General features: G+C 39.9%; 2 protein-coding genes across 2 annotated transcripts; both read left to right on the forward strand.

Moving 5' to 3' along the window:
• Positions 1–471: 471 nt before the first annotated feature.
• Positions 472–3,692, forward strand: LOC141141367 (interleukin-17F-like). Its single transcript, XM_073629030.1, has 3 exons — positions 472–546; positions 2,043–2,251; positions 3,292–3,692. The coding sequence occupies exons 1-3, from the start codon at positions 523–525 to the stop codon at positions 3,524–3,526; spliced, it is 468 nt and encodes a 155-aa protein (XP_073485131.1). The 5' UTR covers positions 472–522; the 3' UTR covers positions 3,527–3,692.
• Positions 3,693–13,987: 10,295 nt separating this feature from the next.
• On the forward strand, positions 13,988–20,932 carry LOC141141368 (interleukin-17F-like). The gene is made up of 3 exons (XM_073629031.1): positions 13,988–14,087; positions 16,842–17,050; positions 18,858–20,932. Exons 1-3 carry the CDS (start codon positions 14,064–14,066, stop codon positions 19,090–19,092), a joined length of 468 nt encoding a protein of 155 aa, XP_073485132.1. The 5' UTR covers positions 13,988–14,063; the 3' UTR covers positions 19,093–20,932.
• Positions 20,933–26,379: the final 5,447 nt, after the last annotated feature.

The raw sequence follows: 26,379 nt of genomic DNA on the forward strand, positions 1-26,379 counted from the left end.
TATACAAAATGAAAAAAAATTGGGGGGAAGGGGGATTACAGATCGAGAAGAATTCTTTGGTCTTTGGCGCTGCCCAACCTGGAATTAGTATTAAAATAAAATTGAATAAAGATTTGTTTTCTTAGCGGCTTTAGTATTCTTAGTTTACTTTTTGACAAATGCCAACATATCAGTGTGACAACATACACACAGACACAACTCATGAACTATTTCTGAATGAAAATTGCACAGTGACGTCTGGTGGAGATATGCAAATATGGTTTATCATATATCAGCACCACATTCCAGTTCAGGAAGCCTGACCGATGTCTACATGATTTATCAAGGTAATATTTTCCTTCGACACAACAAATAGTGTAACAGAGGAAACCACAGATTACCAGAGATCAGTGGAAAGCCCACAGAGCTGGCTATATAATGCCGGGGTCCCAACCTGATGTACAACTCAGAGCACCTACCTGCTGTACAGCTCAGAACATCTACCTGCTGCAGAGACACTCACATAGAGGACAGAGAAGAACTATGGACACCACAAGAGCCACCATGGTGAGGACCACTTTAATGGCCTTTATTTGTCTTCAGCTTTCTTGATTAGACATTACTCTCAAACCATGTAAAATAAGGAGGGAGCCTGTCATTTTGTACCTTTTTTTTAATTATATTGTTTCAAATTGTAAGCCAGAGCAGCAAAATTATTCTGAAATATTTTCTGACGGTGTATTTTCACTCATCTAGTAAATACTCTCAAAATTGCCAAAGATTTATAGGATTTTTAAATTCCCTCATCCATAACAATTTTCTGTTGGCTAGCATGGATATTTAAAAGCCTAGTTTATCATATTGTTTCAAATTGTAATTCAGTGCAGCAAAATAATTTAATAATACATTTTTTTTAATGATGTATCTTACCTCATCTCGTTACTCCTAAGTACAAAGTTTCCGACTGGAAAAAATCTTATTTTACTTTTTTGCCATGTGGAGGAGTCATATTTTTATTTGCTTTTCCATGACAATTTTTTTTTTTTTTTCTGGTCAGAACTAAATATATAATTTTCAAAAATATTCTTCCTTTTAAGTTAATTAAATGTGAGTTGTAAATTAAAGGAAACACAACACAAAATATGTACTGTGATGCATATAATCTGATTGTCCAATTTCACTACTTCATCAATATGCATCCATATTGATCAAAACTGTATTGAATGAATTTTAATTTAAAGGTAATTTTAACAAAATTGGTAATTGTTCTTTCCTTTATTTTTTGTTATCAGATTTGATTTAACTAAGAAAAAAAAGTGTGAGACACATTTAGATTACATTGAAAAAAAACACTACAATATTCACACACACACCAGTCTAGCATTAGAAAGGATTGAATAGCTGTATTAGGTCAGAGTTTTTTTTTTTTTTTGGTATTCATATATTTGTTTTACCAATTTTGTTTGGTAGAAACATGATTGCCTGGAAATGAACCCTCTCTGGCAATTACCGGTAACTAAAATCACCAAAATTGTAGTGGGGCTAACTTAGAAGCACCTATAGGCTGGAATTGTTTTGTTGGATTTTTACTGCAAGTTTGATTTCTTCAAACTGGGAAATCATGCAAAAAGTGGCAGATGATCTTTAACTGTGGCGTTTTCTGTAGAATAAACTCTTCACAAAAACATTTTTATCTGCAACGCCAAATAAACATATTTTTTGTGATGAGATAACAATGACATTTTTACAGATTTCAATCCAGTGGAGTTGCATTAGTACAGAGTAAATGTTGTTCACTAGCAAAGTGAATTATGAATTTGCAAAGTGCAAAGTAAGTAAATAAGGTTAACATCTGTTCACTTTTAATATTCAATTATGAGTGATGGAAGTTGAAAAATCAGGCTTTTTGTTATTAGGTTGAGGTAAATAAACTCAGTTTTATCTTATTTACTAAGCTCAGCAAACATTCATTTTGCCAAGTGAACAGCCTCTGTTCTATAGGAAATTACCCAATTGTGTTGTAAATTGTACATCATTAACTGTTCTTTATTTGCTCCTCCCAGATTCAGCTCACTGTGCTGGTTTTGCTCCTGGGAGACTCCCTATTGATCCCTATTGCAGCTGTGGATCTCCATCACCTGAAAAAAGGAGGGTGTCCGCCTGGTACAAAGTTCCCCTCATCAGTGAAAGTTAATCTGAACATTAATGGACAGGATGCCCCAGCCATAAGCGGTGATGTGAGGACACGTTCCATCTCTCCATGGGAGTACAGGTAACTCCTTACTTCTCAGGAAAAAATTCATTAGGAGACAGATATGGAGATTGTGTGTGCAGCTTTTTTCTAAATGTGTATTGTTTTTAATTCACATTAGCTTACAGTTTCATAGTTTGGAAAGAGAATAATTAGGAAGATGTCTTTTATTAAAACTTTTGCATTTAACTTGCAAACTTGCAACTTTAAATGCAGCTTAATATACCAATGCAATAAGCAAAGGGGAGCTCTGCTACCTGCCAAAGTATTGGTATTTCTGTTCAGCCAGTCCTAAGATTTATAATGCCTGCCGCACAACACAAGTTATATAACGATGCAGATGCTTCCATTAAATAGAATTTAAAATTGGAAAAACGTATCTAAAATGTTATAATACTATTGCAACAAAACAACTTTTTTAGGCTTTATTATATTTTTAGGTGTGTAAATGTCCACCTAAAGGGACAATATTAATAAAGTAAAAAAAAATGAACAAAATGAAATGTATGAAAAAAAAATGTTTCTGTACTACTCCAAAAACTTAAAAGAAAGTAGCTATACCAATCCAGTCTATACATAGGGGTTGGTTTACTAAAGGAAAATAGACTGTTCACTTTGCAAGGGAATTTAGTTAAGAGCTTAATGAATTATGTGAATCATGTGTAAGTAAATTGCTGTTTTTATTTTCCTTGCATGTGATTGGGTATTCTTTGCAAAGTAAAATTCCACCACATTCACTAAGCTTAGGAGAAAATTGAAAATTCTATTGCAAAGTGACTAGCTGTAAACCAACCACTAAGCACAGACTGGATTGGTATAGCTGTGTTCTTTCTGGATTTTAGAGTAGTGAAATTGGAGGATCAGCATGATTAACGCTCAGAAGGAAAGGTCAGAAGTGGTTACCTTGGTGTTCTTCTCAGCTCAGTATAATTTATTCAGGTTGTGATTTTAGCCCTTTTGCCAGTAGACCCAGATACCATTAGAAGTTCTCTGACTGACTTTACTTGTTGGCTAAGGTCGCTCCATAATGGCTTACAATGTATGCTTTTACTTGCCCACAGCTATGATGTAAACAACAATCGATTCCCTTCTACAATTGCTGAGGCCAAGTGTCTCCATACCGGATGTTTGGATGCAGAGGGTAAAGTGGACATCAACTTGAACTCGGTTGCCATCAGACAGGAGATCCTGGTCCTCCATCGGGAGATGAAAGGCTGTGTCCCCACCTTCAAGCTGGAGAAGAAGATGGTTGCTGTTGGCTGCATCTGTGTCCGGTCCATGGTCCAGGAGCAATAACACAGAATAAGAGTGACGTTACTGGACTCTGTTAACATGCCAGCCATACATAGTTCTCTAAAAGATAAGGACAGAACCTCCAACATGACCCACTCCCCGTGGGTACAAAAAGTTCCACATATAAAATAATATTAATGTTCTCAAAGAGTTTGAAATATATCTAAAGCCAAAGTTTTGGATAGAGTAAGGAATGGTTCAACTCCTGTCAACTTTTTTTTTTCCGCTTTGTGTCCCATTGGGGAGATTTTCCTTTACCGCAACAGGAAATAAGGAGAAATCTCTCCACACTAGTTAAAACCCTCTGTTAGATTCTTGCCACTGGAATAAGAGTCCTTAATGGAGGATTTCATGTCTTTTACTCTGGCAACTATTAGATTATCTCTTTGCTTTCTGTCCCATGACAATGGATAATGGACACTGGTGGCAATGGACCAGACCAAATAGAATGAGTGAATCTCCCCACCGACAGCAATAAAAACCTGGCAGAGGTTCTAACCCTTCTACACTCCATCCAAAAACAAAAAGAAGTGGCTTTGGATACACTTTAGCTGTCAGGTAATATAATTCAGAAAAAGAGAAGCCCAGGAACAAAGCATTCTGTGCCTTACAAAGTGGATCATGCTGGAGGTCAGAGTAGGGAAGGTGGACACTATTCCCTTTTTTTTTTTTTCATTGAAGAAGGTTTGGAGTAATTTGGAAGTTTCCTGTTAAACACTTAGCATAGATCTGTGTGTCCTTGTGTGCTTTGCATTGTGAATTTGCTGCTTATGATAAACTTCATATACGATACCATGATAGCACAAGGAGTTTAGGTTGTGGTAAAGTTTAGTGTGAACAATCTTTCAACTTCCAAATTGCTCTAAGCTTCGTAATTAGAGAAGAAACATACATAGCCGGTGCTATGTATTTCTCAATTCTAGTCCTTTGCAGTATATCTTTTACTGCACAATGACAGGTGCACTTTAAATAGATTCTTTCACCTACCTATATTGTAGGCTTGACCAGTATATTGAATCATATTGCCTATTATCCCACTATGGTTTGTAGCAAGAGATATACAAATAAACCGCCCCTGAATGTCTCTTACTCCACTGCGCCAAAGAAAAGTGCAAAGCTATATAAAAGATGTGTAAATGAATACAAAATGTGTGTACATACACAGTGTACAGTGAAAAAAGCTGACACTTAAATAATACTTTGCAGTATATCTTTTACTGCACAATGACAGGTGCACTTTAGATAGATCCTATCACCCACCTATATTGTAGGCTGGGAACAGTACATTGAAGCATATTGCCTATTATCCCACTAGTTGTCTCCTGCCTGCTGTGATGAGGCATGTTCCTAGTAATATGAAAAAAGGAGGACAAGATGGCAGGTTCTACTGAATTGGGCATTTGTTTTTTATTATATATTGCCAAATATATATATAGGATTAGTAGCACTAATTGAGTGCGGTTAAGTTTGTAGCAATGTACATTGCAAATTTTATAGTAACTGTATTTTTAACTATGTATTTATATATTTATATCTTCTTATGGGATAGCTACATTTTATTTATTTGATATATGATGCTATAAAAAAATAAAAATTTAATGAAAACTGAATGTTGTAAAGTTATCTTTATAATAAATGTTACTAATTCTGTACTCAAAATTAATAAAATAATAGTCAAGCACTTTCAACTAAACACACTAAAGTGACAAGTGCAATAATTATACAAAAAAACAAAAACAAAAAAAAAAAACAAAAACAAAAAAAATAAATAAATATATATATATATATATATATATATATATATATATATATATATATACACACGAAATAGTTCATATGTGAATTCTATAGATGATGCATATACAGTGCCACAGAAGATAAATGATAAAAAACAAAAAAACATAGTGCAAATAGTCCCATAGACCATACAATATCTGTGCAATCTAATGAGAGATGAAAAAAACAAAGAACTTCCTCCGATTCCACAGTATCTTTTTTTTTTTTTTTTATTCTTTATTTTCACAGAAACAGTATTACAATTACATAAGAAGACAGCTCAGTCACAACTAAGACATAGCATTTATTATGAGACTTGCCCATCACATGGCTAATAGGGTTTACTATTACAAATACTACTAGGCTATATTATCTTTTAATTATATAATAGTTCAGCAAACTTTCATTGTAGTTATTCGGAAGCAACACAGTTTCTCTTTTTCTTGTATTTTCCTTAACCAAGAAGAGCCCTGATTAAGCATTAAAAGATAGAAAGAGAAAAAAGAATAAAAAAGAAGCAGAAGAGAAAAAACAAACAAAAACACAACCCCCCCAAATGCGTTCAGCTATTCACCCCTCTATTTTCCAACAGATAACCTCCACGGGACAAGTTAGTGGGCCATTTGCTGCTGAGAGGCTGGAAAGATCTGTTCCCTATAAATAAAATAAGGACTCCAGATTTCCCGATATTTCTCATCTTGCTCTTTCAGCGTCATAATAAGATTTTCCATTTGTTGGATTTCTGTTATCCTGGCAAACCAGTGTAATCTAGTTGGAGGGGTAGTACTCTTCCACAACGCCGGGACATATGCCTTCGCTGCGGTAAGCAGATGTTTTAAAAGTTTTTATATTTTTTAATAGATAAAGAGGTGTCATGTAATAGGAAAGCTGCCGGTTTTCTCCAAAAGACACACCTGTAATTGTCTTAAGAGTTTCAGCAACCATCATTCGGAACTCTTTCAGCCCTGGCAGGGAGAGAGAGGGGGGGCAGGGAGAGAGAGAGGGGGGGCAGGGAGAGAGAGAGGGGGCAGGGAGAGAGAGAGGGGGCAGGGAGAGAGAGGGGGGGCAGGGAGAGAGAGGGGGGGCAGGGAGAGAGAGAGAGGGGGGGACAGGGAGAGAGAGAGGGAAGGACAGGGAGAGAGAGAGAGGGAAGGACAGGGAGAGAGAGGGAAGGACAGGGAGAGAGAGAGGGGGGGCAGGAAGAGAGAGAGGGGGGGAGGGGGGACAGGGAGAGAGAGAGGGGGGACAGGGAGAGAGAGAGAGAGAGAGAGAGAGAGAGGGGGGAGGGAGAGAGAGGGGGGGACAGGGAGAGAGGGACAGAGAGAGAGAGAGAGAGGGACAGAGAGAGAGGGGGACAGGGAGAGAGAGAGAGGGGGGACAGGGAGGGAGAGAGAGAGAGGGGGGACAGGGAGAGAGAGAGGGGAGGGTGCAGAGAGGGGGGTCCGGGTCTGGTCAGTGACAGTGCTCATATCACAAACTTGAATGGTGCAGGAGGGGCTTTAATGTGGCTGTCGAGTCGACTACTTGTTTAATCTTCCCGCTCCCTCTTGCTCTTCATCGATGTAACGTGCAGGCAGGGAGAGAGGGTCGAGAAGCGGTGTGTCACAAGCTGGCTCATTCACAGCTGAGACAGAGCATTGTGCGAACCCCCTCTTCTAGGGCAGCTGCACCGAGCCGCTGCCCACACACTGACACCAGGGATGTCCCTGGAGGATGCAGCGGCCTTCGGAGAACTTCTGTCCCCGCCCACCAGCGTGACCTTTCAGACACCTATTGCAGCGGCAGAGCCTATCGGCTCTGTGCTACAGGTGGTGGGCGGGCCGGCAACAGATGCAGTGAAACACTGAAGCTTCATCCCGACCCAGTCCACTCCTGAATTGCTGCCTCGGTCCCATGGTAGGGCCGGCCCTGGGCAGTACAGCAGTGCTCAAAATAATGCCCGAGCAGCCATTATTTTGACAGGCTGTCACTGAAACCGGCCTACTGAGCCATCGGCCCACCGGGAAACTCCCAGTAGTCCCGATGGCCAGTACATGCCTGCTGGATGTAGACCTATTTGCGTCCAGGTTCAACAAAAAACTGGACAGCTTTGTGTCAAGAACAAAGGATCTGCTAGCACAAGGGTCAGATGCCCTAATGATTCCATGGGATCGGTACTCTCTGATCTATTCAGCGGTTCCTTCGGAGGGTCAAAAGGGAAGCAAAATCGGTCATTCTGGTGGCTCCAACTTGGCCCAGACGACCTTGGTCCAGATCTACTTTTACAAGGTCCAATCTTCCATCCTGCCTTACGAAGACCGAATTTGACGGTTTGACTGCTGAGACTCACATTCTGAAAAGCCGTGGGCTCTCAGAATCAGTCCTTTTCACTCTGGTTAATGCTAGGAAGCCGGCCTCCAGGCTTATCTACTACAGAATCTGGAAAGCATATGTTTCCTGGTGTGAACCCAGGGGGTGGCATCCTAGAAAGTATGCCATTAGCAGGACTCTTGCTTTTCTTCAATTAGGCATTGAAATGAGGCTGGCTTTCAGCACTATCAAGGTCCAGATCTCGGCCTTATCAGTATTCTTTAAAAGGCCACTTGCCTCACATTCCTGGTCCGGGCCTTTGTTCAGGGGGCAATAGGCTTGAATCCGCCAGTCAAACCTCCTGTGTGCCCATGGGATCTGAATTTGGTTTTGTCCGTTTTGCAAGAACAACCCTTTGAACCATTGCACCATGCTTCTCTAGTTCTTCTGACAAAGAAAATGGTCTTTTTGGTAGCCATTTCCTCGGCTAGAAGGATATCAGAATTAGCAGCTCTTTCTTGTAAAGAGCCATATTTGATTATTCACAAAGACGGGGTGGTGTTGCGTCCTCACCCGACTTTTTTACCTAAGGTGGTTTCAGGATTCCATCTGACTCAAGATGTGATCCTACCGTCCTTTTTTCCAGATCCGCAGTCCGTGGAAGAGGAGTTGTTACACTCTCTAGATGTTGTAAGAGCAGTCAGTATCTATCTGCAGGCAACCGCTCAGATACAAAAAACTGTCTGTTTATTCTGCCAGAAGGCCCCAGAAAGGGCCAGGCAGCATCAAAATCCACTATTTCTAGATGGATTTGGCAAGTTATTATTCAGGCCTATGGTATAAAGAAGAAGATTACTCCTTTTCAGGTTAAGGCGCACTCAGCTGGAGCGGTTAGTGCTTCATGGGCAGTACATCACCAGGCCTCCATAGCTCAGATCTGCAAGGCTGCAAATTGGTCTTCAGTCCATACATTCACTAGATTCTATCAGGTGGATGTAAGAGGGCATGAGGATGCCGCCTTTGGGAGCAGTGTGCTGCAGGCAGTAGTATAGATCCTCTTGTCCATTGGCAGTCTATGTATTTTCTGATCTGTGTCTCCCTCCCTTCAATTTGGGCATTGCTTTAGGACATCACGCTAAGTAATTACCAAGCCTCTGTGTCCCATGATGTATGAACAAGAAAATAGGATTTTTAAATACAGCTTACCTGTAAAATCCTTTTCTTGGGAATACATCATGGGACACAGAGCTCCCGCCCCTCTTCAGGATTATACTTTGGGGTACTTATTGCTTTGCTACAAAACTGAGGTACTCTCCATATGGGAGGGGTTATATAGTGGAGGAACTCACCTTAGGGTTACCAGTGTCCAATCACCTGAAGGTACTATCTAACCCACTAAGTAATTACCAAGCCTCTGTGTCCTGTGATGTATTCCCAAGAAAAGGATTTTACAGGTAAGCTGTATTTAAAAATCCTATTTTTAAAAACTTTTTTTGCATTGATACATGTCCCCTGGTGCAGTACCCGGGTCCCCATACACTTTTTATGGCAATAACTTGCATATAAGCCTTTAAAATTAGCACTTTTGATTTTTCATGTTCATGTCCCATAGACTTTAACGGTGTTCGCACAGTTTTTTTGTCTGTTCGAGGTGTTCTGGTGTGGACCGGGGGGTGTTCGGCTCATCCATACTTGAGACCAAACAAACTGTATACATTTATCAAGAGGTTTATGCAGCAGTACACAGTGGAGGCCTACCACAAAAATAGAAATTGCTTGTGGTGGATCTTGCTTTTTCCTGCCCCAAGAAATTCCTTACATTTTCCTTTGAGAATGTCCCAGTCTTCAAAGGCCCAGAGGAGAAATGGTTTGAGGCACTCTCTTGAGCTTGTCCATATAGCCATGGTATCTATGGCTGTTTGCCAAACTCTGGCAGTGTGTTCTAAGTGCATCACGCGTAACCCTGGATCAATCCTGACAGATTCTTCTGTACTGCAAAAAATTAAGCTCTTCCTAATAACCTTGGTTTGACAGACTCACTATGCCAAAACTCTAGCCTGGCTGTCATGTCAGTACAGATGTGCAGGATCCACTGGCTGTGGAACTGGCTTTGGAGACAGTTTATAAGAATCACTTCAAAAGGATTCTGTTAGACAAAGAGTGACTGTTTGGAGAGTCATTAGATGCCATTTTTAAGGATATTATGGGTAGAAAAAAACTTTCACCCAGTAAGAAGAAAGCTAAGAAAGAAAGCTACTCTCACACAGTAGAGTAGACTCCAGGCAGCCAGAGCCATGATAAGGAGAGCTGCCCGCCCGAGCGCCAAGTGGGGTCGGGATCTTCTGACAGTGGTACAGTGGCCGCATTGTAATTCCTGCCTTCTGGAGCCTGCAGCGCCTATGATGGATGTCACACGTCACACGGTCCCAGCATTGGACCAATGGGACATCCATTAGCGCTACAGGCTCCAGAAGGCGGGATTTGCTATTACATTTGGCCGCACTCGGCCGCGCTCGTGATCCGATCGGTCCCCGCTCGGCGGCGGCGCTCAGGGCTAATAATAGAACCATGCCCACACGAGACCCGGGTCTTTTTGGGGACTCACTCGGGGCTTCAGCCACTGTCAGCCCCCCCCCTGCCGATGCCACTGTATTTACCAAAACTGGAGCTTGATTGAACAAGGAGAAGTTAGAAGCTGATTGGCTACCATACACAGCTGCACCAGATTCTGTGTGCACCAGTTTTAGTAAATCTCCCCCGAGGGCATTTCCAGGGCAGCCATCAGAAATTTTGGGGCCCCTTACATAGCTTTAGGCCTGGGCCTCCTGGGGCCCAACCCCCAACATTATCCAGGGCCTGCCCACTGGTCGTCCCACCGAATCCGCCCACAGGCCATCCCACCGAGTGCTTCGGTGCACACACCTAATTTTAACACTCTTACACGTTTGGAGACTGGAGTGTTGGATGGTGCTGGGTGTGGGTGCTGATGCTTTGTGGAGACTGGAGGGATGGATGGTGTTGGGTGTGGGTGGGGATGCGTTGTGGAGACTGGAGGGATGGATGGTGCTGGGCTTGGGTGGCGATGGGTTGTGGAGACTGGAGGGATGGATGGTGCTGGGCGTGGGTGGCAATGCTATGTGGAGACTGGAGGGATGGATGGTGCTGGGCGTGGGTGGCGATGCATTGTGGAGACTGGAGGGATGGATGGTGCTGGGCATGGGTGGCGATGCCTTGTGGAGACTGGAGGGATGGATGGTGCTGGGCGTGGTGGGGATGGGTTGTGGAGACTAAAGGGATGGATGGTGCTGGGTGTGGGTGGCAATGTGTTGTGGAGACTGGAGGGATGGATGGTGCTGGGCGTGGGTGGTGATGCGTTGTGGAGACTGGAGGGATGGAGTAGATGCTGGGTGGGGGTGAAGATGATTGAGTTGCATTGTGAAAATGGATGAGGATGACTCTGGGTGGGGATGAGAGTTACATAGTGAAGAGGCTCTCCAAAATGTAACTCTAATCTGCACCCAGAGTCATTCATTTTCACAATGCAACTCAATTATACCAGCTTGTCAGCCTCAGGGTGTCCCATCCAAGAAGGAGATAAATAAAGTCCAAATAAAATCTACAGGCAGCAAGAGGGGGCGCAGTCAGCAGCAAACATTACATTTTTGCGACTTACCCTCCATGCTGCACTCTGGGATCTATCTGCATACATCTGTTATTGCTGTGTCCACGTGCACTGTCGACGAGCTGGCCACTCCCCCTGCCCCTGTCCTGGCCAATCACATTGCAAGCAAACCCAGCAGCAGCCAGCAGGCTCCGCCTCAACAGGGAATGGATGAGGAGCGAGCGAGCGCTGGCCATGACCTAGGTAGAGAAACGTTCCAAGGGACATGGTCATCAAAGGGGTCCAGACTTCCCATCAACATTCTCGAACTAAGGGCTGTTTGCCTATACCTGCTCCATTGGACCAACCAGCCTAAAGGTAGTTGACAAGGGTTTAGTCAGACAATGCCACAGCATTTTCTTACATCAATTATCAGGGTGGCACCTGAGTACCAGACCTAATTAGGGCTTAAGCCAAATGGCACTTTCTAGCCTTGTCCACATTCCTGGAATAGAAAAATGGCATGCAGACCTTCTCAATCGTCAGAGCCTGGATGTGAGGGAACGGTCTTCTTACCCTGTGGTGTTTCAGGAAATCTGTCTTTGCTGGGGAATGCCAACCATAGATCTGTTGGAAATCTGATTTAACAACAAGGTGGACAGGTTTGTGGCCAGGATCAGGAATCCAAAGGGCTTTGCAGTGAACACACTCGTGACCCAGTGGGATCAGTTCCGGCTAATACACCTTCCCTCTACTTCAGATTTTTCCTTAACTGCAGAATCAGGATGGAGGGCAAGCCCAAGTCCTGAGAGATCTGGGTTTATTTTACTCTTTTATTCCGACGGTGTATAAAGCTAGGAAATCAACCTCTTGCCAAGTCTATCATCGCACTTGGAAGGTTTATTTCACATGGTGCAACCATGTAAATGTACTCAGGTGCTGGGTTACAGGTTACAGCAATGTTGAGAAAGAGACACCGCCTTTTATTCTTCTCTCCCTACTGATGTTATGCTGCACCATTCTCCTCCAGCCAGGAAGGGGAGAGCTAAAGCCAATAAAGCCCATAGACTTCAACGCAGAGCATTGAGAATCCTGGGAGTTGTAGTTTGAGTCGGCAGCCATATAATGGGATGAATAGACTCCTTACACTACAGATCCCAAAATCACTGTGCAGTAGGAGGAGTGGAGAGATGATTTTATTAAACTGCCCGGGAAAGTTCTTTTTCATGGTGCACCTCTGTCTAATTATTTGCCTGCCAGACCATACAAGCAGAGATTTGAGCCTGAGATTGGGAGTAAGGACACCCGGGGTCAGTGCAGCAATGCCCGCATCACAGCACCTGCACAGCTGCCTCAGGGAGACTAGAGCATCCAATTGCCCTCTGCTTCCCACCTCTGATAACTGGAGGCTTTTGGGGAGTTAGAGGGGGCCCCCTTCTACAACAAGAGGTCACTGCAGCATCCCAGGGACTGGTAAAAAAGATACAGTACGTACCTATACTGCATGCAGGTTAACTGGGACTGTCATTAAGTGCAACAACGCTCTTAAAGAGCCATAACGATAGCCAGCAGAAAAACATCTCAAAGGACTGCCCCTCTTGTAATTATTCTGCAAGTCACCCTTTGTCCCTCTGCCCCCTCCACTACCATCTTCCTTTTCTTTTGGGCAGTGCATACCCAATTGATCTGGGACTAGCATCGCTGCCATAAATGTGCTCTGGCAGTATAGTTCCAGCACTCAGTAGATTAAACTTTATTACTGCTCACTGCTGCACTTGAGATGACCTTACTACTGTGTTTATGCTGATCTGGACCCAAATGTCCTTTGCCTAGTCCATTTGTTCCCCAAAAATGTGTAACATAGTGCCCTCAGACTCCAGGCATCGCCAACAAACATCCGATACCTGAGGAAATATCCGATGTAGTACTGCCGGTGTTCTGTACCATCTGGTAAGGATTTTAGATACCACAGTATCTTCAGAAGTGCGAAACACCACCACAATGCCCTTCACCACCCCTTGTGGGTTTTCCATCACCTGATACTGTGGACCCCACTAATATGTGAAGTCATATGTGCTTTGTAAGTAATAACTCAAATCCCTCTTCATTCAGATTTTAGGTATGTTCTCATTAGCCGATAAACCAAGGAAGCACAGACATCCAATAGTGCAGACCACTTAATTCATATTTAATAATAAAAACAAGTATTGTACTTATCTGTAATCCATTATATATCCATTATATCCATTATATATATATATATATATATATATATATATATATATATATATATATATATATATATATAGTTATTTATTTACATTTATATATTTATACACATATATACAAATCGAAAAAAATGCCGGGGGGAAGGGGGATTACAGATCGAGAAGGATTCTTTGGTCTTTGGCGCTGCCCAACCTGGAATTAGTATTAAAATAAAATTGAATAAAGATTTGTTTTCTTAGTGGCTTTACTATTCTTAGATCTTTTGACAAACACCAACATGTCAGTGTGACAACATACACACAGCCACAACTCATGAACTATTTCTGAACGAAAACCAGAATGAAAATTGCACAGTGATGTCTGGTGGAGATATGCAAATATGTTTTATCATACATCAGCACCACATTCCAGTTCAGGAAGCCTGACTGATGTCTATATGATTTATCAAGGTGATATTTTCCTTCAACTCAACAAATAGTGTAACAGAGGAAACCACAGATTACCAGAGAACAGTGGAAAGCCCACATAACTGGCTATATAATGCCGGGGTCCCAACCTAAAGTACAACTCAGAGCACCTACCTGCTGTACAGCTCAGAACATCTACCTGCTGCAGAGACACTCACATAGAGGACAGAGAAGAACTATGGACATCACAAGAGCCACCATGGTGAGGACCACTTTAATGGCCTTTATTTGTTTTCAGCTTTCTTGATTAGACATTACTCTCAAACCATGCAAAACTAAGAGGCAACCTGTCATTTTGTACCTTTTTATTATATTGTTTCAAATTGTAAGCCAGAGCAGCAAAATTGTTCTGAAAATATTTTCTCACGGTGTATTTTCACTCATCTAGTAAATACACTTAAAATTCCCAATTTACAGTTGGGAAAATTCCTATTTCACTTTCAGCTTGTGAAGAAATGTAGACATATGAAATGTTGAGTCTTTGTCATTATTCAATTGTCAGATTTTTAAATTCCCTCATCCATGACAATTTTCTGTTGGCAAGTATGGATATTTAAAAGCCTATTTTATCATATTGTTTCAAACTGTAATTCAGGGCAGCAAAATAATTCTGCAAATTTTTTTTTTAATGATGTATCTTACCTCATCTCGTTACTTCTATAAGTACAAAGTTTCCGATTGGAAAACATCTTATTTTACTTTTTTGCCATGTGGAGGAGTCATATTTTTTATTTGATTCTCCGTGACAATTTTCTGTTGGCTAAAATTTATATTTTAAACGCATGTAAAGGCTTTACAGCATAGAGAGGTTACACAGTTAAGCAACCCATAAATTATGCAATTTTCTTTCCTGCAACCACGGATTGCAGGAAAGAAAATTGCTGGTTTGCCCCATCAACACAGTCAATATTGATGGGGGAATCCCCCTGGCAGTGCTATTGTGTTCTGCAGGTAGGGAGCCTTTTCTGCTGGCAGAAAGCAATGAATACTGCAGACAGCTATAGCTGCTGGCAATAATTGCATGCAAAAAAAATGACAGGCTGGTGGTACTGAAGTTGCTACTGAACTGGCCAAGATTCAATCCATCAATAGCTGGCTTTAGTCAGGTTGAAAAAAGCATAAGTTCATTGAATTCAACCATTAGAAAAATAAATTAAATGATTAAAACCCATATAGTTACATATTTATTCAGGTTAAAAAAAGACACGTGCCCATCTAGTTCTACCAATAAAAAAAACAAGAAAAACAAAGAAAAAACCTCCATATACACAATTATACACCGACATTTGCTCCAGCAGGGAAAAAAAATTCCCTTCTGATCCCCCATTAGGCAATTATATTCCTTGAATAAACAATCCTTGGTGTTATTACCTATAATAATATATATCTTATATACAGAACTCGAAACCCACAATTCATCCAAAGGTAGGTAATAAAAGCTCCTATAAAGCATTGTCTAATTTGCACAAACTGGAAATTTTACAGTTCTTCCCTGATCCCCTAAGGTGATCAAATATTCCCTGAATCAACAATCTGTGAGGTTATTGGTGTGATTATCTTTTGCACAATGCAATCATTTAATTGTATTGCTGTACAATATTAAAAGTATCATAGAGACAGAAAGAGTTTAATTAGTTTAATTACACCTAAGCATTCCTACACCTTTTTTTTCTTTATATTTTCTTTTTTTTATGTTCAGATGTTCAGAACTAAATATAACATTTTCAAAAATATTCTTCTTTCTCTTTATATTTTATTTTTTATGTTTAGAACTCAATATAACATTTTCAATACTATTCTTCTTTCTCTTTATATTTTATTTTTTATGCTCGGAACTAAAAATAACACTTTAAAAAATATTCTTCTCTCTCTCTCTCTCTCTCTCTCTCTCTCTTATATATATATATTATATATATTTATATATATATTTGTTTATTTATTTATTTTTCTAGTCAGAACTAAATATATAATTTTCAAAAATATTCTTACTTTTAAGTTAATTAAATGTAAGTTGTAAATTAGAAACACAACACAAAATATGTACTGTGATGCATATATTCTGTTTGTCCAATTTTACTACTTGTACATCCATATTGATCAAAACTGTATTGCATGAATTTTAATTTAAAGGTCATTTTAACAAAATTGGTAATTGTTCTTTCCTTTATTTTTTGTCATCAGATTTGATTTAACTAAGAAAAAAAAGTGTGAGACACATTTAGATTACATTGAAAAAAGACACTAAAATATTCACACACACACCAGTCTAGCATTAGAAAGGATTGAATAGCTCTATTAGGTCAGAGTTTATTTTTTTTTGGTATTCATATATTTGGCAATTTTTCTTTTACCAATTTTGTTCGGTAGAAACATGATTGCCTGGAACTGAACTCTCTCTGGCTCAATTAACTAAAATTACCAAAATTATAGTGGGGATAGCTTAGAAACACCTATAGGCTGGAATTGTTTTGTTCGATTTTTACGGCAAATTTGGGTTCTTCAAACTGGGAAATCATGCAAAAAGTGGCAGATGATCTTTAACTGTGGCGTTTTCTGTAGAATAAACTCTTCACAAAAATATTTTTATCTGCAACGCCAATGAAACATATTTTTTGTGATCAGATAACAATGACATTTTTACTGATTTAATTCCAGTGGAGTTGCTTTAGTACAGAGTAAATGTTGTTCACTAGCAAAGTGAATTATCAATTTGCAAAGTGCAAAGTAAGTAAATAAGGTTAACCTCTGTTCACTTTTAATACTCAATTATGAGTGATGGAAGTTGAAAAATCAGGCTTTTTGTTATTAGGCTGAGATAAATAAACCCAGTTTTATCTTATTTAGTAAGCTCAGCAAACATTCATTTTGCCAAGTGAACAGCCTCTGTTCTATAGGAAATGACCCAATTGTGTTGTAAATTATACATCATTAACTGTTCTTTATTTGCTCCTCCCAGATTCAGCTCACTGTGCTGGTTTTGCTCCTGGGAGACTCCCTATTGATCCCTATTGCGGCTGTGGATATCCATCACCTGAAAAAAGGAGGGTGTCCGCCTGGTACAAAGTTCCCCTCATCAGTGAAAGTTAATCTGAACATTAATGGACAGAATGCTCTAGCCATAAGCGGTGATGTGAGGACACGTTCCATCTCTCCATGGGAGTACAGGTAACTCCTTACTTCTGCCATCTCTGAAAAAAAATGCATTAGGAGACAGATATGGAGATTGTGTGTGCACCTTTTTTTCTAAATGTGTATTGTTTGTAATTCACATTAGCTTAAATTTTCATAGTTTGGAAAGAGAATAATTAGGAAGATGTCTTTTATTAAATCTTTTGCATTTAACTTTAAATGCAGCTTATTATACCAATGCAATAAGCAAAGGGGAGCTCTTCTACCTGCCAAAGTATTGGTTTTTCTGTTCAGCTAGTCCTAAGATTTATACTGCCTGCCGCACAACACAAGTTATATAACGATGCAGACGCTTCCATTAAATAGAATTTAAAATTGTAAAAAGGTATCTAAAACGTTATAATAATATTGCAACAAAACAACTTTTTTAGGCTTTATTATATTTTTAGGTGTGTAAATGTCCACCTAAAGGGACAATATTAACCTCCCTGGCGGTATGATTATGTCAGATTTTTGCGTCTCAAAGCAGTACAATTATTTTGCATAGAAATTTTGCATTTTATATTGTAGACCTGTAATTCTTTGCAATAACACACTTAAATTTGTCCAAACAAGAGTCTAGTAGATATACCGGGTATGATAAAGTTTGAAACACAAAATCATAAATTATAATATAATAAATAAATATAAATAATTATAAAAAAGAATAATATAATAATAATAAAATTAATTTCCCTACGATTCACTATCACTCAGTTCTGCAAGTGTTCTAATTTACTATCGCTGTTTTCTAGCTGGTCTAAAACCACTTTTGACGTAAAGGGACACTTTTTAGTTGCTATGGACAATCTCCAGTTTCCAGGCAGAAAGAAAAGTATATATCATATAAAACTGCATGCAGGGCATTGGACAAAGCACTAGAGACAAAAGGGATGTGAAATAATTTCATACAGTAAAGTAATCTGTAAGATTACAGTGTACTGTATGTGTTATGATTTTTTACATCTTTTGAATTTGCTGCCAGGCTCCGCCCCGTGCGTCGCGCCGCTCACAGGGAACGGAGCCCGGCACACAGAGGCTTCGGGCGGAGGACAGAGCCCACGGACACAGCGGGGGGACATCGCAGGATTCTGGGGACAAGGGAAGTATACCGCACCAGAATCCTGCAATGCAATCCCGAGTGTGGCTCGGGGTTACTGCTAATGGTACTTAAATTTAACCCCGAGCCACACTCGGGAAAACCGCCAAGGAGGTTAATAAAGTAAAAAAAATGAACAAAATGAAATGTATGAATAAAAAATATTTCTGTACTACCCCAAAAATCTGAAAGAAAGTAGCTATACCAATCCAGTCTATACATAGGGGTTGGTTTACTAAAGGAAAATAGACTGTTCACTTTGCAAGAGAATTTAGTTAAGAGCTTAATGAATTAGGTGAATCATGTGTAAGTAAATTGCTGTTTTTATTTTCCTTGCGTGTGATTGGGTATTCTTTGCAAAGTAAAATTCCACCACATTCACTAAGCTTAGGAGAAAATTGAAAATTCTATTGCAAAGTGACTAGCTGTAAACCAACCACTAAACACAGACTGGATTGGTATAGCTGTGTTCTTTCTGGATTTTAGAGTAGTGAAATTGGAGGATCACCATGACTAATGTTAAGAAGGAAAGGTCAGACGTGGTTACCTTGGTGTTCTTCTCAGCTCAGTAAAATGTATTCAGGTTGTGATTTTAGCCCTTTTGCCAGTAGACCCAGATACCATTAGAAGTTCTCTGACTGACTTTACTTGTTGGCTAAGGTCGCTCCATAATGGCTTACAATGTATGCTTTTCCTTGCCCACAGCTATGATGTAAACAACAATCGATTCCCTTCTACAATTGCTGAGGCCAAGTGTCTCCATACAGGATGTTTGGATGCTGAGGGTAATGTGGACATCAACTTGAGCTCGGTTCCCATCAGACAGGAGATCCTGGTCCTCCATCGGGAGATGAAAGGCTGTGTCCCCACATTCAAGCTGGAGAAGAAGATGGTCGCTGTTGGCTGCACCTGTGTCCGGCCCTTGGTCCAGGAGCAATAACACAGAATAAGAGTGATGTTACTGGACTCTGTTAACATGCCAGCCATACATAGTTCTCTAAAAGATAAGGACAGAACCTCCAACATGACCCACTCCCCGTGGGTACAAAAAGTTCCACACCTAAAATAATATTAATGTACTCAAAGAGTTTACTTGAAATATATCCAAAGCCAAAGTTTTGGCTAGAGTAAGGAATGGTTCAACTCCTGTCAACTTTTTTTTTCCTCTTTGTGTCCCATGGGGGAGATTTTCCTTTAACGCAACAGGAAATAAGGAGAAATCTCTCCACACAAATTAAAATCCTCTGTTAGATTCTTGCCACTGGAATAAGAGTCCTTAATGGAGGAACAAAGCATTCTGTACCATACAAAGTGGATCACGTTGGAGGTCTGAGTAGGGAAGGTGGGCACTATTCCTGTTTTTTTTTTTCAATGAAGAAGGTTTGTAGTAATTTGGAAGTTTCCTGTTAAACACTTAACAACGAACAGAATCATAAGCAACAGGTGGACACAGCAAGCAATGCATAGCCTTCGGTTATGACTGCAGGGATAGACCATCCACAACTTCTATCTATATAGCTGGTCATTCATCCGGTTGATAATATACTTGCCTTCTGAAGTCTGGCATCTGGTAAGCAGGCTTTTCATGCGGTGTGGGTGCACTTATTAACCCCTTCACTGGTAGAAATTTGGTTGTTAGTTCACACGACTACAGGATTCACTACTTGTTATTTACCATCTGGTAAGCAGGCTCCCTGTGTGGAGTTGGTGCACTTACTGTTTTCTTTACTGGCTGAGGATTCACATACCCATATGATTTGCACTTAAAATTTGCTATCCGGTTAAGGTGTTCTTTCGTGTGACATCTGTTGCTATCAAAGAATTTTTTTTTCTCAAACACGGGGTGTTTAATATATGAAATTTATATTTTTCTCACAATGTGAGTGTCACTCTTTTTTTTTTTTTTATATATCAATTCATATGTCAGTATTACGCTATGTTGTCACTTTATATTTTTTTGGGTTAATTTTTCGTGGATTGAACGCAAATTCAACGTGAGTGAAAATTACTATACCCCACTGTGACCGGTTTATATCAAGGCCCAAGCTGGGTTTAAGCCACCTGCGTGATTTGGCTTGCAATCCGGTAAGCATGCCATTCATCAGTAGGGAATGCATTTCACTTCATCCAATCACTGAGTGCTATTAATTAGACAGCTGGATTTTTTTCTTTTTGGACTTTAACTAGTTTCACAATTATCAATAATTTCTCACAGAGTTTATTATATATTTATGTTTTATACTGAATTTTTAAGCGTGGCATTTCTATTTTTGTAAACACTTAACATAGGTCTGTGTGTCCTTGTGTCCTTTGCATCATGAATTTGTTGCTTATGATAAACTTCATATACATTACCTTGATAGCACAAGGAGTTTAGGTTGTGGGAAAGTTTAGTGTGAACAATCATTCAACTTCCAAATGACTCTAAGCTTCGTAACTAGAGAAGAAACATACATAGCCGGTGCTATGTATTTCTTAATCCTAGTCCTTTGCAGTATATCTTTTACTGCACAATGACAGGTGCACTTTAAATAGATTCTGTCTTCCAACTATATTGTAGGCTTGACCAGTACATTGAAGCATATTGCCTATTATCCCACTAGTTGTCTCCTGCCTGCTGTGATGAGGCATGTTCCTAGTGAAATGAAAAAACTTGGACAAGATGGCAGGTTCTACTGAACTGGACATTTGTTTGTATTATATATTGCCAAATATATATAGGATTAGTAGTACTGATTAAGTGTGGTTAATTTTGTAGCAATATACATTGCAAATTTTATAGTAACTGTATTTTTAACTATGTATTTATATATTTATATCTTCTAATGGGTTAGCTACATTTTATTTATTTGATATATGATGATATAAAAAAATAAAAGATGTAAATGAAAACTGAGTGTTGTAAAGTCATCTTTATAATAAATGTTACTAATTCTGTACTCAAAATTAATAAAATAATAGTCAAGCACTTTCAACTAAACACACTAAAGTGGCAAGTGCAATAATTATAATATATATATATATATATATATATATATATATATATATATATATATATATATATGTATATATATATATATATATATATATATATATATATATATATATTTATATATATTTATTTACACACACAAAATAGTTCCATAAAGTGCCACAGAAGATAAATGATAAAAAACTGTGCAAAAAAAAAAACATTCATAGTCCAAATAGTCCCATAGACCATACAATATATGTGCAATCAAATGAGAAATGAAAAAAAATGAAGAACTTCCTCCGATTCCACAGTATCTTTTTTTTTTTAATTCTTTATTTTCACAGAAACAGTGTTACAATTACATAAGAAGACAGCTCACAACTAAGACATAGCATCTATTATGAGACTTGCCCATCTCATAGCTAATAGGGTTTACTAATACAAATACTGCTAGGCTATATTATCTTATTATTTTTATTATTATTATTATAATATATTACCGCTTGCCTACCAGCCGCCGTCATTACACTGCGGCAGGTCGGCACGATCCCACGAGCCGTCGTAGGTATATGTTGGATCACGGGATTGGGATAGCAGGCGCGCATGCGCCCGCTGCACTGCGGGGATGCCGGTGCTTGTGAACGAAGGTCGCAATGACTGCCGGCCACGAGCTATCGCGGGCACGAGGGGCAGAACAGGGATGTGTGTGTGTAAACACACACATCCCTGTTCTGTTCTGTGAGGAGTGACAGATCGTGAGTTCCTAATAACTAGGAACCACGATCTATCATTTCCTCTAGGTCAGTCCCCTCCCCCTACAGTTAGAAACACACACAGGGAACACAGTTAACCCCTTGATTGGCCCCTAGTGTAAACCCCTTCCCTGCTAGTGACATTTATACAGTAAACAATGCATTTTTGTAGCACTGATCGCTGTATAAATGCCAATGGTCCCAAAGATGTGTCAAAAGTGCCCGATGTGTCCGCCATAATGTCGCATAAAAATCGCAGATCGCCGCCATTACTAGTAGATAAAAAAAATAATAATAATGCTATAAATCTATCCCCTATTTTGTAGACGCTATAACTTTTGTATGAACCAATCAATATATGCTTATTGCGTTTTTTTTTACCAAAAATATGTAGACGAATACATATCAGCCTAAACTGAGAAAAAAATTAGCTTTTTAAAAAAAAAAAAAAAAAAAAATGGGGATATTTATTATAGCAAAAAGTACAAAATATTGGGGGTTATTTACTAAAGGCAAATCCACTTTTCACTACAAGTGCATTTGAAAGTGCACTAAAAGTGCACTTAGAAGTAAAGTCACTGTAGATCCGAGGGGGATATGCAAGGAATATAAAAAACAGCATTTTAGCTTGCACATGATTGGATGATAAAATCAGCAGAGCTTCCACTCATTTCCGATCTACCCCTCAGATTTAGAACGACTGCACTTCCAAGTGTACTTTCAGTGTACTTTCAACTTGCAGTGCAAAGTGGATTTACCTTTCATAAATAACCCCCATTGTGTTTTTTTCAAAATTGTTGCTCTTTTTTTGTTTATAGCACAAAAAATAAAATCCGCAGAGGCGATCAAATAACACCAAAAGAAAGCTCTATTTGTGGGAAAAAAAGGACGTCAATTTTGTTTGGGTGCAGCTTCGCACGACCACGCAATTGTCAATTAAAGCGACGCAGTGCCGAATCGCAAAAAATGGCCCGGTCATTCAGCAGCCAAATCTTCTGGGGCTGAAGTGGTTAAATTATATAACAGTTCAGCAAACTTTCATTGTAGTCAGTCAAAAGCAACACAGTTTCTTTTTTTCTTGTATTTTCCTTAACCAAGAAGAACCCTGATTAAGCATCAAAGGATAGAAAGAGAAAAAAGAATAAAAAAGAAGCAGAAGAGAAAAAAAAAAAACACAACCCCCCCCCAAACGCGTTCAACTATTCACCCCTCTATTTTCCAATAGATAACCTCTACGGGACAAGTTAGTGGGCCATTTACTGCTGAGAGGCTGGGAAGATCTGTTCCCTATAAATAAAAGAAGGACTCCAGATTTCCCGATATTTCTCATCTTGCTCTTTCAGCATCATAGTAAGATTTTCCATTTGTTGGATTTCTGTTATCCTGGCAAACCAGTGTAATCTATTCGGGGGGTGGGGGGGTGTGTAATACTCTTTCACAACGCTGGGATACATGCCTTCGCTGCGGTAAGCAGATGTTTTAAAAGTGAGTTTTATTATTTTTTAATAGATAAAAAGGTGTCATGTAATAGGAAAGCTGCAAGATTTCTCCAAGAGACACACCTGTAATTGTTTTAACAGTTTCAGCAACCATCATTCGGAACTCTTTCAGCCCCGGATATTCCCCAAAAATGTGTAACATAGTGCCCTCAGACTCCAGGCATCACCAACAAACATCCGATACCTGAGGAAATATCCGATGTAGTACTGCCGGTGTTCTGTACCATCTGGTAAGGATTTTCGATTCCACAGTATCTTCAGAAATGCAAAACACCACCACAATGCCCTTCACCACCCCTTGTGGGTATTCCCTCACCTGATACTGTGGACCCCACTAATATGTGAAGTCATATGCACTTTGTAAGTAATAACTCAAATCCCTCTTCATTCCTTAAAGCTGACCATCAGATTTCAAGTACTGTATGTTCTCATTAGCCGATAAACCAAGGAAGCACAGACCACTTAATTCATATTTATTGTTAAAAACAAGCATTGTACTTTCATGTAATCCATAAAATCAGGCATGATATAAACACAGGCAAAACACTGTGATGATGTCACTGCCCACCTGACGCGTAGCGCCCAATTGACTTTCTCAAAGGATCTAATTCTGTATTGCTTATCTTTTGATATGAATTAAAGGATCATTTCCCACAAAATGATATTTTAGTCATAGGTGGAGCCTAGTGGTCTGAGCCGGCCCCTGAGTGTTAAAGGGCTATTTCACCTTTCAAAAAAAATTTCTGTACAGGCAAGGGGTCAGAGCAGTTTAAAAAACATAGTGCAAATTAGAAAAATAAAGCTGAGTTTATACGCCATACCCAGAGGCCAAGCTTCCCCAAAGCCTGCCCCAAAAAAATAATATAAAGTGTGAAAAAACCCATCAATGGGTTTGTCGGGAGGTAAATTATATTTCAAATTATTTGCTGAAAATAACCACGTTACTTTCTGAATAGACAAACATTTCTAAGTTATGGATTAGTGAAACTGTGAATATTTATTTCCTTAAAATTACTAAAAAATCTGGAGATTTCTGTAAAATGTCATAATTTTGGCAAAATGCATTGAAGCAATGGGGAAGGCTGAATGAAAGGGTTTTTGGTGGTGGTGTTTAATTATCTTGCAATGGCTCCTGGGGGTTACAGGGAGTATCTTTAACTACAATGGACCTGTTCTTATGAAAGTAAAATAAAAAATGGGTTGGACTTATCCTCTTTGGCATTTGACCTTTGAGGTGTTATTTCCTTTGCTGGGAGGAGAAGACCTAGATGGCTGGGTCAGGATTAGGATTTTCGCCATCAGACTGATGAGTCTACACACCACATGGCTGTCACGAGTAAGCCCTATGTAATCATTTTGTTGGTTCTGAGTAGGTTCTCAACAACCATATCTGTATGTTGCCCAGACCAGTTTTATCTCCCTTTGACTTATATTTTGACCTTTATTAGAAATTAAACATAATTTAATTGATCCTGAGAAAATGAGTGTTGCAGCAGATAGTCTGGTCCCTCCGATATGGGATAATTCCCCCCCCCCCAGATAATTCTGGGGCCGACAGGTCTGAAGCATCCCTTTAAGGGCTGGTGAGGTGACAGCTGTCCGCCCATATCTGCACACAAGCCTACAGGATCTGTCAGAGGGTTGTTATCAGCTAAGTGTTAAGTTGGCCATAGATGGATTGAAAATTGGCCAGTTCAGCGGTAACCAGTCAAATTGCGATCTATGTATAGCCATTCCCGCTCAACTGAAGTTGATCTAAGGACTGACTGTTGTAAAACTTTTCTCCATCAGCCAAATGCAGCCAATCAGCTGCAGCCGCTGATCAGTGTATTCTAACAGCGCAGGAGTCCTGCTGTCAAAATATTAATGGTACAGTGGGGAGGATCCTCCATCAACCTCATTTGCGTGTGTAGTACCTTCCCAGATAGGCTTCTAGTAAGGTTAGGCAAATTTAGTTCTATGGCTCTCTTGTAATCAGCAGAGCAGCAAGTGATTGTTTTAGGCTGCTATGGGCTTTGCAGGCTGCAAGATTGATTGCTTCCCTCTTTCTTCTGGAGATTTACAGAATATAGTGGGTGGGAGAATCACATGAGCAGCCTGAATATTTATGCAATTCCAGTCAATCCCAGATGGTGGCTGGGAGAGTGTATAAATGAGCCTGGAGCCTCAGAGAGCAGGGTTCTTCCCCAGGAGGAGAGGTTCCCATTCCAGCCAGAAGGGCTGCCAGCCTTTCCTGGCAATCCAGATGCATATTCTGCCTGACTGTTCTGCCTGGGGGGGCTATTCTGCTGCAAGATCATAGAGAGCTAATAGAGGGGTTTCACCAAAGATCCAGTCTGGAGGCTCACTGAAGAGACTATCTGCCTGAGTCTGGAGTAAGACATCCAAGTCCCAGGGACACTGTGAGGACAGACCTGAGAGAGGGATTCTAGTGACTGTTACTGCTGTTTTAACCCCTGGTACACTAGTATTAAGGCTTGCCTCGCCTTTGAGCATTGTTTATGGTGTCCCATCGCTGTCCACTTGATGTCTTGCTGCTAAAGGGATTGTTCTGAGAAGTAGCTCCTCACAATCCTGTTCAGTGTCCTGTTGTATCCCACAGCTCCCTTAAGCCTCATCCAAGTTACTCTGCAATAAACTTTAAAAAGGCAACTCTTAGACTGTTTATTTGAGTCAAGAGAGTGAATGTTGCTGTTTGTCTGGCTGCTGCTAAACAAGGGAAAAGAACCTGGGACAAAAATTCAGTGCCCCCTGCAGGGGTAACATTACATGTAGATCGAGAAATTTGCTAATTTTTCTGATCAGCCAGAACATTATCCATCTATGGCCACCCTTAGTTCCTCCAATCTCCAAGCCCAAAAACTGTCTATTCAAATTTAAATTGTGGACATAATGTATGCCCATCTAAGAGTTTTTTGAAACTATCAACACTTACCGCTGACACCACTGATTGTGGGACGGAGTTCCACATCCTTAACGCTCTAACAGTAAAGAACCCCCTA

This window comes from Aquarana catesbeiana, linkage group LG04 (assembly GCF_042186555.1).
Source record: "Aquarana catesbeiana isolate 2022-GZ linkage group LG04, ASM4218655v1, whole genome shotgun sequence".
NCBI classification, from domain to species: Eukaryota; Metazoa; Chordata; class Amphibia; order Anura; family Ranidae; genus Aquarana; species Aquarana catesbeiana.

What these genes read in the sequence shown, in the direction of transcription:
- LOC141141367 (XM_073629030.1), top strand. Translation starts at nt 523, where the DNA reads ATGGACACCACAAGAGCCACCATG. An exon ending in ACACCACAAGAGCCACCATG is followed by an intron (nt 547 to 2,042) that starts GTGAGGACCACT and finishes TGCTCCTCCCAG; the next exon opens with ATTCAGCTCACTGTGCTGGT. An exon ending in ATCTCTCCATGGGAGTACAG is followed by an intron (nt 2,252 to 3,291) that starts GTAACTCCTTAC and finishes ACTTGCCCACAG; the next exon opens with CTATGATGTAAACAACAATC.
- LOC141141368 (XM_073629031.1), top strand. Translation starts at nt 14,064, where the DNA reads ATGGACATCACAAGAGCCACCATG. An exon ending in ACATCACAAGAGCCACCATG is followed by an intron (nt 14,088 to 16,841) that starts GTGAGGACCACT and finishes TGCTCCTCCCAG; the next exon opens with ATTCAGCTCACTGTGCTGGT. An exon ending in ATCTCTCCATGGGAGTACAG is followed by an intron (nt 17,051 to 18,857) that starts GTAACTCCTTAC and finishes CCTTGCCCACAG; the next exon opens with CTATGATGTAAACAACAATC.